Source organism: Leuciscus leuciscus, assembly GCF_965113295.1.
Source record: "Leuciscus leuciscus genome assembly, chromosome: 17".
Lineage (NCBI taxonomy): Eukaryota > Metazoa > Chordata > Actinopteri > Cypriniformes > Leuciscidae > Leuciscus > Leuciscus leuciscus.
Genome location: NC_138741.1, coordinates 30,118,928 through 30,131,466, shown reverse-complemented (window position 1 = coordinate 30,131,466; position 12,539 = coordinate 30,118,928). Strand labels below are relative to the sequence as shown.

General features: G+C 45.0%; 1 protein-coding gene across 4 annotated transcripts in view; it reads right to left on the bottom strand.

Annotated features, from left to right (window-relative positions):
* kif6 (kinesin family member 6) overlaps positions 1–12,539 on the bottom strand; it is a 166,574-nt gene that overhangs the window by 17,120 nt on the left and 136,915 nt on the right. For 2 of the 4 annotated variants that reach the window (XM_082143467.1, XM_082143468.1), the window contains 2 exons: positions 4,391–4,458; positions 242–313 (listed from right to left, as the gene is read on the bottom strand). In XM_082143467.1, coding sequence (XP_081999593.1) covers positions 242–313; positions 4,391–4,458 — 140 coding nt within the window. Of the gene's footprint in view, positions 1–241; positions 330–4,390; positions 4,459–12,539 lie in introns of all 4 variants that reach the window. The other 2 variants (XR_014199205.1, XR_014199206.1) reach the window with 2 other exon arrangements.

Below are 12,539 nucleotides of genomic sequence, written 5' to 3'. Positions count from 1 at the left end.
AAAGTTTGTTTCTAGAAGAAAATAGCGTCATAGTCCAGCTTAAGTTCAGTGATGGTTAATTTTTGTTGTAAAAAAGTTATTAAGTTAATTTATATATATAGCCGCTCTGGTGAAAACCGTGATGTCATCGTCCAGCTCAGTTCAGTTCTCATATAATGGTGTCAATGCAGGCAGATCAATAAAATTGTTGAATATTAAATGTCCCCAACTTTTATTTGTTATTCAGAATCATATTTCTTACCTCTGTCTCATATCTCTTTCCCTTTGTCTTCTCTCCTGAGGATCAGTGTCATCACCTTTTGGATTATTGTTCCTGAATGAAAAGGACCCTTGGTAAATGCAAAAAATATTATTGATCACAATAATAATGAAAAAAACGACAAAAAATTATTGGTCAAGGTATGTTTGCAAATAAAAAAATCTTCTTGTTCAAATTGCTTTGTGAAAATAGCTGAAGCAACATTATTTTTGAGCATTTTGTCACAAATGAAATTCATTGGCACGGTCGCTCAGTGGGTAGCGTTGTCGAGCCCCGACTGAGCCAGGAGTCCTCTATGTGTGGATTTTGCATGTTCTCCCTGCATCAAAGTGGGTTTCACCCAAACAAACCAAAAAAAAAAAAAAAAAAAAAAGTGCAGTATAGGTAAATTGGAAACGCTAAATTGTCCCAAACCGTGTAATGGGGAGGGTTGAGGAAAGACCTGGTGACTTACCCTGGAAAAATCATTGCCAAGAAAATTCATGGACAGTCTCTCGTGTATGGCAAGAGATGGCTCATAGAATCACCAAGAGTCGGATACGACTGAAATGGTTACACCTTCAGTGTGACGAATGTCTGAAGCCCTTATACCATCACGCCAATTTGATTGGCCAGTAGCGCTTAGCACCACCCCAAGAATACGTCACGTATGTTTCATACCGTGCGACAGGTTCATCGCAGGAGGAGACACAACAGGTGCGTGCAATGTTTGGGCCTTAATCATGCTCAGGCGGCACTTAACGGCCCGACTGTCGACACTGTGATAGTCTGCGCCTAAAAGTTTTGCGCTCTAGGCTTTGCAGTTTTATGAGGAAAGAAGGCTAAGCCCCACCTCTCCGTTTCTGCGGTTGCCGAAGCGCTGGAAGAGATGGATGTTTGGGGTGACGATTTACGAGCCGGAGCACATGGAGAGTGAGCAGACGGAATATTTTCCCTTTCTCACTCTTTCCCCGAGCCGTTTGTTTGCAGAAGAGTACGGCGTGGACCCTTGTCCCAGAAGCTTGTGACTCAATTTCTTTTTGCTGTGGCCCTTTTGATGATGACGTGCTGTCCTCTGATTCTGAGGAGCTTATAGGCGATTTGTGTAGCTCTCTCCATCCGAGCGGAAAGGAGAAACACACTTCTCCGTCATACAACGGGTTGTTAGAGGTGGTTACTCATGCTGTAGACAAGCTGGGGCTAGAATGACACAGCGAGCCTGCTCAAACTCTGACCCGCTATGGTTCTCCCCGTCTTCTCCGTCACCTCTGGGACTGGATGCTCTGGTTCAGGAGTGGCCCAGGGCCAGGCTTTATGCCTTCCCACCGATTTGATTACTCTAAGCGGCTCTCCTCAGAGTACGAACGGCCAAAGTGGGACATCTGTTGCTGGTGGCCCCGTTCTAGTCCACTCAGATATGGTTTTCAGACCTGGTCAGTCTGTTAGTCGGCCCTCCTTGGGAGTTCCTCTTCAGACCAGACCCTCTACGAGGTGCCTGTATGCTTTTAAATGGAGGCTATTCGCCTCTTGGTGCAGCCCACACATCCTGGACCCAGTTCATTGCCCCGGGGCTGGTTAAAGTCATGCTGCGACCTAGGCCAGGGTATGTTCCTAAGGTTGTGTCAACCCCTTTTCATTCCCAGCAAGTGGTCTTGGAGGCTTTTCCCCCTCTTGACTCGGAGACTGGGAGTGATGCACGGCCTCTCGGTCTCTGCCCGGTGAGGGCGTTGAAAATCTATGTCGACCGCTCAGCCCAGTGGCGTAGATCGGAGCAATTGTTTGAGTGTTTTGGTGGTAAAAACAAAGGAGCTGCCGTCACAAGTGAATGTCTTATTGGGTAATCGAGGCTATGTCAGCGGTTTATGAGACGCGTGGTTTAGCTTAGCCTCTGGGTGTGCGTGCTCATTCCACCAGAGGAATGGCTTCTTCTCAGGCTCTTTTTAGAGGCACTTCTTTGGAGGATATTTGTGTAGCGGCAGAATGGTCCTCTCCAAACACCTTTATCAAGTTCTACGGTCTGGATTTGAGGATGGCTCCTGGCTCCCAGGTCTTATCTGCTTGAGCGGACTCTTTCCTCGGTCTTCCAGCTATTCTCAGGTACGTTTAAGGGTGTTATGGTATATTGTTCCCATAGCGACGGTATCGCAGTGTCAAGAGAACGGGAAAGGGATGAAAGGGAAACGTCTCGGTTACGTATGTAACCTTAGTTCCCCGAGTAGGGAACGAGACACTGCGATGCCGGCCTTCCCATACTTTTCAATTAGTTCTTCCTTCGTCATGGAAATCTGATGAAATACCGCGCAGCACGCTGATATGAAGCATACGTGACGTATTCTTGGGGCGGTGCTAAACGGTATTGGCCAATCAAAGTGGCGGGATGGTATAAGGGTTTCTGACATTTGTCACACCGAAGGTATTTCCATATTGGTATCGCAATGTCTCGTTCCCTACTCAGGGAACCAAGGTTACATAAGCAACCGAGACGTTTTGTTATGTTGGAGCTTTAGTAGAGTTTCTGTTATGTTTTTGAGGTTTTGATCATTGTGTTGAAGAGTGTGCTTGTAAATAAGCTGTGGTCAGCCTTATGATGTTAACCGTGTGTGCTGCTTCACTCAATGAGCAATGACTTCTAATGTCAGTACTGAGAACAGTCTCTTTTAATTGCTCATCCTATACGTTATATGTAATAATAAATGGAATTGTTTTTTATAATGCTATGTGCTACTAGTTAGTAGGACACAGTAATTTAAGTTTGAGACTGTACAACAAAACATATTTGTTAAAATTAACTTGTTTTAGTCATGTTGTACTGATCTAAACCAATTGCGTGAAAAGTTTTCTTTGTGAGAATCTGACTATTTGGAAAGCTGCATAACAGAATCTGACCACAAAGGTGGACCACATAAGCTATTCACATAGCTTAAAAAATAGGAGAGATTTTATTCTTGCCTTTATACAGTATGGCAGTGACAACAAATGTGGTCAGTAAGGTTGAAATACAACAGGATAACGTTATCTGGTAATGAGGCAATTATGCTGTCATCAAATCACCAAATACTTGATACTTGGAGTGTATTCATGTAACAATGGGCTTGAAACATAAGCAAATTATCTTTGGCTGTCAATATTTCTGATAAGAAGGCAGTAAAATGAGATGTGTAAAAAAAAAAATATATTTGTTTGTTTCTAAAACTAATTCTCATTTGTTTGTTTCTCACTTTCAGCAGCATGGGACCCCATACAAAAATTTACATATTTCACAAGCAGCAACAATGCAAAACATTCAATCCTATGAAAAACATCAGACTTTACTACTTATTTTACTGCTTCTTGTTTACAGTTGGTATATATATATATATATATATATATATATATATATATATATATATATATATATATATATATATACACATACAGTATCTCACAAAAGTGAGTACACCCCTCACATTTGTGTAAATATTTTATTATATCTTTTCATGGTACAACACTGAAGAAATTACACTTTGCTACAATGCAAAGTAGTGAGTGTACAGCTTGTATAACAGTGTAAATTTGCTGTCCCCTCAAAATAACTCAACACACAGCCATTAATGTCTAAATGGCAACAAAAGTGAGTACATTGTAAGTGAAAATGTCCTTTTGTGGCCTAAAATGTGGCCTTTTATTGTGGCCAGCCTAAGGCACACCTGTACAATAATCATGCTGTCTAACCAGCATCTTGACACAGATTTAGACAGATTTGTGAACAATATTTGAGAGAAATAGGCCTTTTGTGAAAAAGTCTTAGGACTTTGAGTTCAGCTCATGAAAAAAAGGGGCAAAAGCAAATGTGCTGTGTTTATAATTTTGTTCAGTGTATATATATATATATATATATATATATATATATATATATACACACACACACATTTATATGTATGTATATACAGTAGTCAACATTTGAAGTGGATCAAAAAAGTTGTCCTAAGACAAGACCGGGTATTGTTCAAAATTGATGTATAACTTTGATGAAAGGTTTTGATCCTCTTCAAATGTTGACTACTATGTACACACACACACACACACACACACACACACACACACACACACACACACACACACACACACACACACACACACATAACATATATAAAACATATACAACATTGTCACCTGGTTAACATGCAGCTGAGAGGGCTGACGTGACTTAGACTGCTTCCTGTGTTCTCTGCGCTGTGACCCTAATGAAGAACGATTCAAATATATTTGTTAAGCCAATGTAAACATTTTAGCTTCCCATACATTTTAATAGTCTTTTAAAAACAAATTATAAAAGTAAATCAATGTATGGAACTACACTGATATTATAGATCATTATTATTCAAAATATTATAGCAACACCAAGTGACAGCTAGTTTTTTAGTATTTTTTTTTTTTAGCCAAATAGTCTCAACTACTTGATTTACATGGTATCATCAGTTTGATGTGGCAATAATAACATATTTAGTGTCATTTAAATCTTTTCCAAAATAATGACAGACTGTTTTGCATCTTCACAATCACATTTCTTTGTAACACAACAACAATAAAAATAAGTGTCTTTGGTGAAGCTTGTTCTGAAATGGTCTGAGAAGCTAATTTTGGTTAGGAATGGACACACAGGAGTAAAAAGTTTTAAAAAAGGGTGCAAATCTGTTCAGGGAAATATCAAACCTTAGAAAATTTATAATAATATTCTACAAGCTTTTTGAATATCTGGAGACTTGATTTTAAAATAAACAAAAAATTACAGCGGCATTAAAAATGTCCATTTGTAGCCTCTTAACTTGCAGTGTGGCATCAATTGTTCAACTGATCTTAATAAATGTATGATGGAGCAGAGAACACATGGCCTTTTGCTCAGTACTTTATTCTCATTTATGTACACATTAGCTGATTGATTCTGTGGTGTGCCTGTGGTTGGAGATGATGAGAAGTTGTCTGCACTTAAATAAAGAGATACTCGTTTAGACTGGTTATATAATGGTTAGTGAACTGAGATTACATTGAGGTGAGGCCAAGCAAATAGCATGTACACCATGTTGCTGTAATTTATAGTAATATCTTCAGAATTACTGAGAAGGCTTGTTTCAAATATAATTCTTTTAAAGTGTTGGTGCTTAATGTAACACTATCTAGTGTAAATGATCAATCACGTTTGAGATTTGTGCTGGCCACTGTCTACAGGCCACCAGGGCACCATACAGACATTATCAAAGAATTTGCTGATTCCCTTTCAAGGGAACTTCGAGCTGCGTCGAGACGCGGTGGGAACGCCCTGCGTGATTGCGTCGTGAAGCACGTGTATAATCAGTCCAATGGAAAGACAAGACGTCATAGGCGGGTGACGTCATCGACCAGGAAGCTATAAAGCACCCCTGCGACAGACCGCTGCAGCTTCTGTGCCTTCATATATATATATATATATATATATATATATATATATATATATATCGTTTTTCTGATGTAAAGAAAAATTAGGATAAAATATGTCTTTTCTTCTGGACGCTCCGCTTTAAAAAAAATCGACGAAATAAACTCTTCAGCGGCGTTCCAAAGGTTTCTTCCTCACCGATCTAACGTTCCTGAGACTGCTGGGCGGGAGCAGTCTCAGCATACTTAAGCTCCTCGCAGCATAGAGTGCGGCAAAACAAAGATTCGCCATTCGGGCTCATCCACAATCGATGGGGACCTGGGTGGCGGTCACAGTCTAGCCAGTTAGAGATATGCAAGATCTGAGGACTGTTTTATCTCTAAAATAGCTAAAAATGGAAGAAGCCCTGACGCCGAGGCGGCAGGCATCTGAGGGTGGTCCCCTCCGGGGTAGGGACAGTTTTGAGAAATTGTTTCTCCTCGGCGCCCTCTGGGGTGCGACTCTCTGAGGAGGGTCGCAACGCTGGCTGTTTGGTTTTCCTGCCGGTTCGCCGTTTCAGGACACCGAGGTGTCAGCGTCCCCAAACGATCCTCCGAGGAGGGACCTAGAGCAGTCAGTTCGGTTTCCCTGCCGGTTCGCCGTTTCAGGGCGCTGAGGTGCCTGCTTTTTCCAACGATCCTCCGAGGAGGGTCGTAGGAACAAAGCTAGTTAGAGGTAGGCAAGATCTGAGGACTGTCGTTATCTCTAATAAAACTTAGACAAGAAGTCCTGACGATGAGGCTATCAGGCTTCTGAAGGTTCCTCCGGGGCAGGGACGGTTTTGAGAAATCGTTTCTCCTCGGCGCCCTCTGGGGTGCGACTCTCTGAGGAGGGTCGCAACGCTGCCAGTTCGGTTTTTCTGCCGGTTCGCCGTTTCAGGACACCGAGGTGTCAGCGTCCCCAAACGATCCTCCGAGGAGGGTCGTAGAGCAGTCATTTCGGTTTCCCTGCCGGTTCGCTGTTTCAGGGCGCCGAGGTGCCTGCTTTTTTCCAGCAATCCTCCGAGGAGGGTCGTAGGAACAAAGCTAGTTAGAGGTAGGCAAGATCTGAGGACTGTCGTTATCTCTATTAAATCTGAGGACTGTCGTTATCTCTAATAAAACTTAGACAAGAAGTCCTGACGATGAGGCTATCAGGCTTCTGAAGGTTCCTCCGGGGCAGGGACGGTTTTGAGAAATCGTTTCTCCTCGGCGCCCTCTGGGGTGCGACTCTCTGAGGAGGGTCGCAACGCTGCCAGTTCGGTTTTTCTGCCGGTTCGCCGTTTCAGGACACCGAGGTGTCAGCGTCCCCAAACGATCCTCCGAGGAGGGTCGTAGAGCAGTCATTTCGGTTTCCCTGCCGGTTCGCTGTTTCAGGGCGCCGAGGTGCCTGCTTTTTTCCAGCGATCCTCCGAGGAGGGTCGTAGGAACAAAGCTAGTTAGAGGTAGGCAAGATCTGAGGACTGTCGTTATCTCTATTAAAACTTAGACAAGAAGTCCTGACGCTGAGGCTATCAGGCTTCTGAAGGTTCCTCCGGGGCAGGGACGGTTTTGAGAAATCGTTTCTCCTCGGCACCCTCTGGGGTGCGACTCTCTGAGGAGGGTCGCAGCGCTGCCAGTTCGGTTGTTCCCTGCCGGTTCTCCGTTCAGGGCACCGACGTGTCAGCGTCCCCATACGATCCTCCGAGGAGGGGCGTAGAACGGTCAGTTTGGTTGTTCCCTGCCGGTTTGCCGCTTCAGGGCACCAAAGTGACTGTTCAACCAAATCCAGAGGCCAGTCTCGAGAGACTGGTTCTCCTAGTAGAATTTCTGGCAGCGTGGAAACTACTGCCATATATTTCTCAGTGGGTCCTGCACACTTTAGAAAAGGGTTTCAGAATTCAGTTCGGTTCTCGTCCGCACAGATTTCTAGAGGTCCTCCCCACAGTGGTGGACCCCGAGCAGGCTCTGGTTATGGAGCAGGAAGTACTGACACTTCTGCAAAAGGAGCTATAGAAGGGGTTTCTTCTCCCAGCAGACAGTCAGGGTTTTACAGCCGTTACTTCATTGCTCCGAAAGAGGATGAGGGGTTGCGTCCTATTCTAGACCTGCGTCAATTAAACAGCAGGTTTCAGAATCTCAAGTTCAAAGTATGCTATACGCTAAAATGATTGTCACAGATTCAGTCCGAGGACTGGTTTGTCACAATAGACTTGAAGGACGCTTACTTATCTATCCATCCTCATCACAGGAGGTTCCTGAGGTTTGCTTTCGGGGGCGAAGCATACCAGTATTGGGTTCTTCCCTTCGGCCTAGGTTTATCACCCCGCATCTTTACAAAATGCGTGGATGCAGCTCTGGCTCCTCTGAGACTCCAGGGCATTCGCGTATTATACTTTATCGACGATTGGTTGATTTTAGCTCAGTCCGAGCAGTTGGCAGTTCGGCATCGAGATGTCGTTCTGTCTCACATAAAGAGGTTGGGGTTGTGGCTCAACGCCAAGAAGAGTGTGCTCCTCCCAGCTCAGAGGACCACTTTTCTGGGTGTTTTATGGGATTCGACAATAATGCAAGCACGTCTGTCTCCTGCACGTATTTCTGCGATTCTCACAGCCGTAAAGGGGGTAAAACTAGGCCAGTCACTCACTGTGAAACAGTTTCAGAGACTGTTGGGGCTCATGGCAGCTGCGTCCAACGTAATCACTTTTGGCCTTTTGTACATGAGACCTTTGCAGTGGTGGCTCAGGATCAAGGGGTTTTCTCCGAGGGGAAATCCATTTCGCACGATCAAGGTCACGCGGCGATGCCTTCGTGCCTTGGTCATGTGGAAGAAACCTTGGTTCCTCGCCCAGGGCCCAGTGCTGGGGGCTTCTTGTCGACGCGTAACGCTTTCGACGGATGCTTCCCTCACGGGATGGGGGGGCGGTCTTGAGTGGCCGCTCGGCGAAAGGTCTTTTGCAGGACCATCAACGTTCCTGCCAGACCTGAGAGGTCACCATGTGCTTGTCCTTCCGGACAACACACTGATGATCTCGTATATCAGAGCAGATATCCTGTTGAGGCAGGGGCTGAGGCCCGGGGAATGGGGACTTCACCCCAAGGTGGTGGAGCTCCTTTAGGAGAACTTCGGTCAAAACTCAAGTCTACCTTTCGCATCGTTTATACAACGCATAGCCCCATGTGGTTCTCCCTGATGCATCCAGCTCTGCTTGAACTGGATGCAACGTATTAGGTGTGGTTGAGGCTACACCTGTACGCATTTCCCGATATCTTTGCTCCCGGGAGTTACTCTCATCTAGAGTTATGGATACTGTGGGCTCGGTCTCTGAGGGGGCCCAGCTCATAGATTCAGGTCTCTCGACTGAGGTCGTGGAGACCATACTCCAGTCTAGAGCTCCCTCCACGAGAAGACTGAATATGCATTGAAATGGAAACTGTTCTCTGCCTGGTGCGGAGAATGCCTTCTGAAATCTTGCTATCTGCCCTATGGTACAGTACTTGATTTCTGCAATGAATGTTTCTTTGCTGGGTTATCTCTGACGAGAGATCCTTATTTCATCTTCTCCGTGGTACTTGAGGCTGAGGCCTGCACGTACTTGGATTTGCACCTGGTATGGTGATAGTCTTTCCTCACCCTTTGCCGGGTTGTATTCCTACTAAATTTGTGGGTCATTTGTGCTGCAGGCCTTCTGTCCTCCACCTTAATACAAGCCAGATCAGGAAGAACTTAATCTGTTTTGCCCTGTCCGGGCTCTTGGATGCTTATGTCCACAGAGCTGCCCTGTGGCATATATATAAGAGCAGTTATTTGTCTGCTTCAGGTTACCTAAGATAGGTTGCCCTGCATCTAAACAGATAATGAGCAAGTGAGTAGTTGAGGCTATCTCACTTGCTTATGAAGCGGCCGGACAGCCTTCACCTTTGGCTGTCCCGGCCCATTCTACCAGGAGTATGGCTGCCTCTAAGGCTTTATTATCAGGAGTTTCACTCTGACATCTGTAATGCGGCAGGCAGGTCCTCACCGCATACATTTGTTAGATTTTATGACTTGGACCTAGGCTCCACTCCAGGGTCTAGGGTGCTTGTTTCCTAGTATGCGCATGGTCTTCATACAGAACAGGCATTTGTCATATGGCGTCGTGGGTATAGGGTTCCCACCGCGTCTCGACGCAGCTCGAAGTTCCCTTGAAAGGGAACGTCTCAGGTTACGTATGTAACCCTGGTTCCCTGAGAGGGAACGAGACGCTGCGTCGCCTTGCCATACTCCCTGCATGCCTGTGATCGACTTGCTTCGGCTTTCAGAAGCTGCCGCGGTCTGTCGCAGGGGTGCTTTATAGCTTCCTGGTCGATGACGTCACCCGCCTATGACGTCTCGTCTTTCCATTGGACTGATTATACACGTGCTTCACGACACAATCACGCAGGGCGTTCCCACCGCGTCTCGACGCAGCGTCTCATTCCCTCTCAGGGAACCGGGGTTACATACGTAACCTGAGACGTTTTCTATCAGAGTTAGTACTGGCTGCAGATAAAGTCCTAATTGTTGGAGATTTTAATATACATGTAGATAATGAAAAAGATGCACTGGATTGGCAATTAAAGACATTCTGAACTCTATTGGAGTTAGACAACACGTGTCAGGACCTACTCACTGTCTTAATCATACTCTAGATCTAATATTATCACATGGAATCAATGTTGATGCCGTTGAAATTCTGCAGCAGAGTGATGACATCTCAGATCATTATCTAGTCTCGTGTATACTTAATTTAGCCAAGGCTGCAAAGCCGACTCTGTGTTACAAATATGTTAGACCCATCACTTCACGCCGTGGTACAACGAGCACACTCAGGCCCTTAAGAGAGCAGACAGAAAAATGGAGTGCAACTGGAAGAATTTCATGGAAAGAGAGCACGATTGTGTACAGAGAGGCCTTAAAAACTGCTAGATCTGGTATTTATTTGAGACAATTAACGAAAAATAAAGCTTCAACCACAGACGTTTCCAAGCAGCACAGCAGTAATGGCTATATGAACTTTACTTACAAGATTGATAATATCAGGGAGAAAATTATAACTATGCAACCGTCTACTACAGTATCAAGTAATTTGTTGAGGTCAATTTTTAAAGAAAGACTACACGCCTGCGCACATTCAAACGCGCATACCTATAGACTAAACACTTAATAGGCATGTGCATGCCGTCAGCATTTTCACAGGTTTGCGTTTTTGAAGTTTACGCAGAGATAACTTTTTGTTTTAAAAATTTTCAAGGCTTGCACCTTGGAACCTATTTCAAGGTTTGCGTTCTCGAGCCACCAGGCACTGTTGTTGTGCGAATGAGCGGGCCGGGGCACGTTAAGGGTTTTCTGTTAGAAAGGTGTCGTGTTCGCGGCCCTAAGCGGCCCTATTTTCCTAAGTTGCTGATGATACGGAGTTATATATTTCTTCACACCCTGACGGAACTTACCAATTCACAAAATTAACGGAATGCATAACTGATATAAAAAACTGGATGACTAGCAACTTCCTACTACTTAATTCTGAAAAAACAGAGATTCTAAAATCATCAAATCATTACTCCTCCACCACTGTGCTTGACACCTGGTATGATGTGTCTGGTTTTTGGCAAACGGCGAAGGCTTACAGAGCCAGTGGACAGGCTGCTTCCGCCCTCCATGCCATGGCTGCTGCCTCCACCCGTCCGCAGACCCTCCGTCTGCTCGTCACCTAGGTCGACTTCCTGCTGTGTCCTCCCCTCCTGCTAAGCCACCGCAGAAGCCATCACCCAGGCCTCAGCGTGGAAAGAGCCACAGGAAGTCGCCCCCGCCCGTCCAGGCCGCTGCCAAACCAGGAGGCAAGCATAGGTGCAAACTACCCTGAGACGTGCGACCCAGCGGTGGATCAGACTGCTCTTCAGGAGATGGTGAACGCGCCTCTCCTTCCCCCGGTGGAGGGCTGGGTGGAGAATCTTTTGTTTCCTAGCGCTTCCCAGCTCATCCGTACCATCAGACTCGGCTGTGCGATTCAGTTCGCCCGGCGTCCCACAGCCTTCTGACGTAACGTTGAACGTGAGCGACTGATTGGGAACGTCTCGGTTACTAATGTATCCCTCGTTCCTTGAAGGAGGGAACAGAAGACGTTCACACACTCCAACGTTCATTGGCTGATGATAGGGCTCCCTGAAGTGATCCCAATTACCTCGTCACGTTGTCGTAACATCTCCCGTTCCATCCTTCAGGGAACGAGGGTTACATTAGTAACTGAGACGTTTTATTTTGACGGCGCTCCGGACTTTTATTTTGTTCTCAGTGCCTGAGAAGAGAACGGCAGTGCCTGATCACACAGCGCTCACTCACATTCTCCGTCTTCATTAGTTTACGATCTCTGTCAGTCATATCTAATACTTTGTTAGACAGAACTGGTAAACAAAGAAAGTAAATGGTTTTCAAAAAAGTAAAGCGTTTGCTTTTATATTATTTGTAACAGAAAAGGCAAACAATCAGGCTAAAATACTTTCTTATTTACCGTCAACATTCAGCAAATGCGCATCAACATAATTTAAACAAATCTCTGAATATCTAATAAATTTCACAAACCTTGCAGATTTAATCGAATCCAGCTGTGATATCTTGTGAAGTGTGCATTTGTAGCCTGCATAAACGTGTTACTGCGAGTAATGTCGATCGGTCCGTGCGAAGTGAGTGAATGCGAACAGAAGATCAGCTTCAACAGGAGACGCGATCGAAAAACTTTAAATCCTTACTTTAAAAATATGCTGTTGCCCACTGTGTCATATTTATATAGTTTTCACTGTGTGCTGTATGTAAATTAGCGTTACCTTGTCTTTATTCGAAAAAATATGATTACCAGTGCGCACGAAATTACCAGATTACTGAGTGCCCTGTTACAGT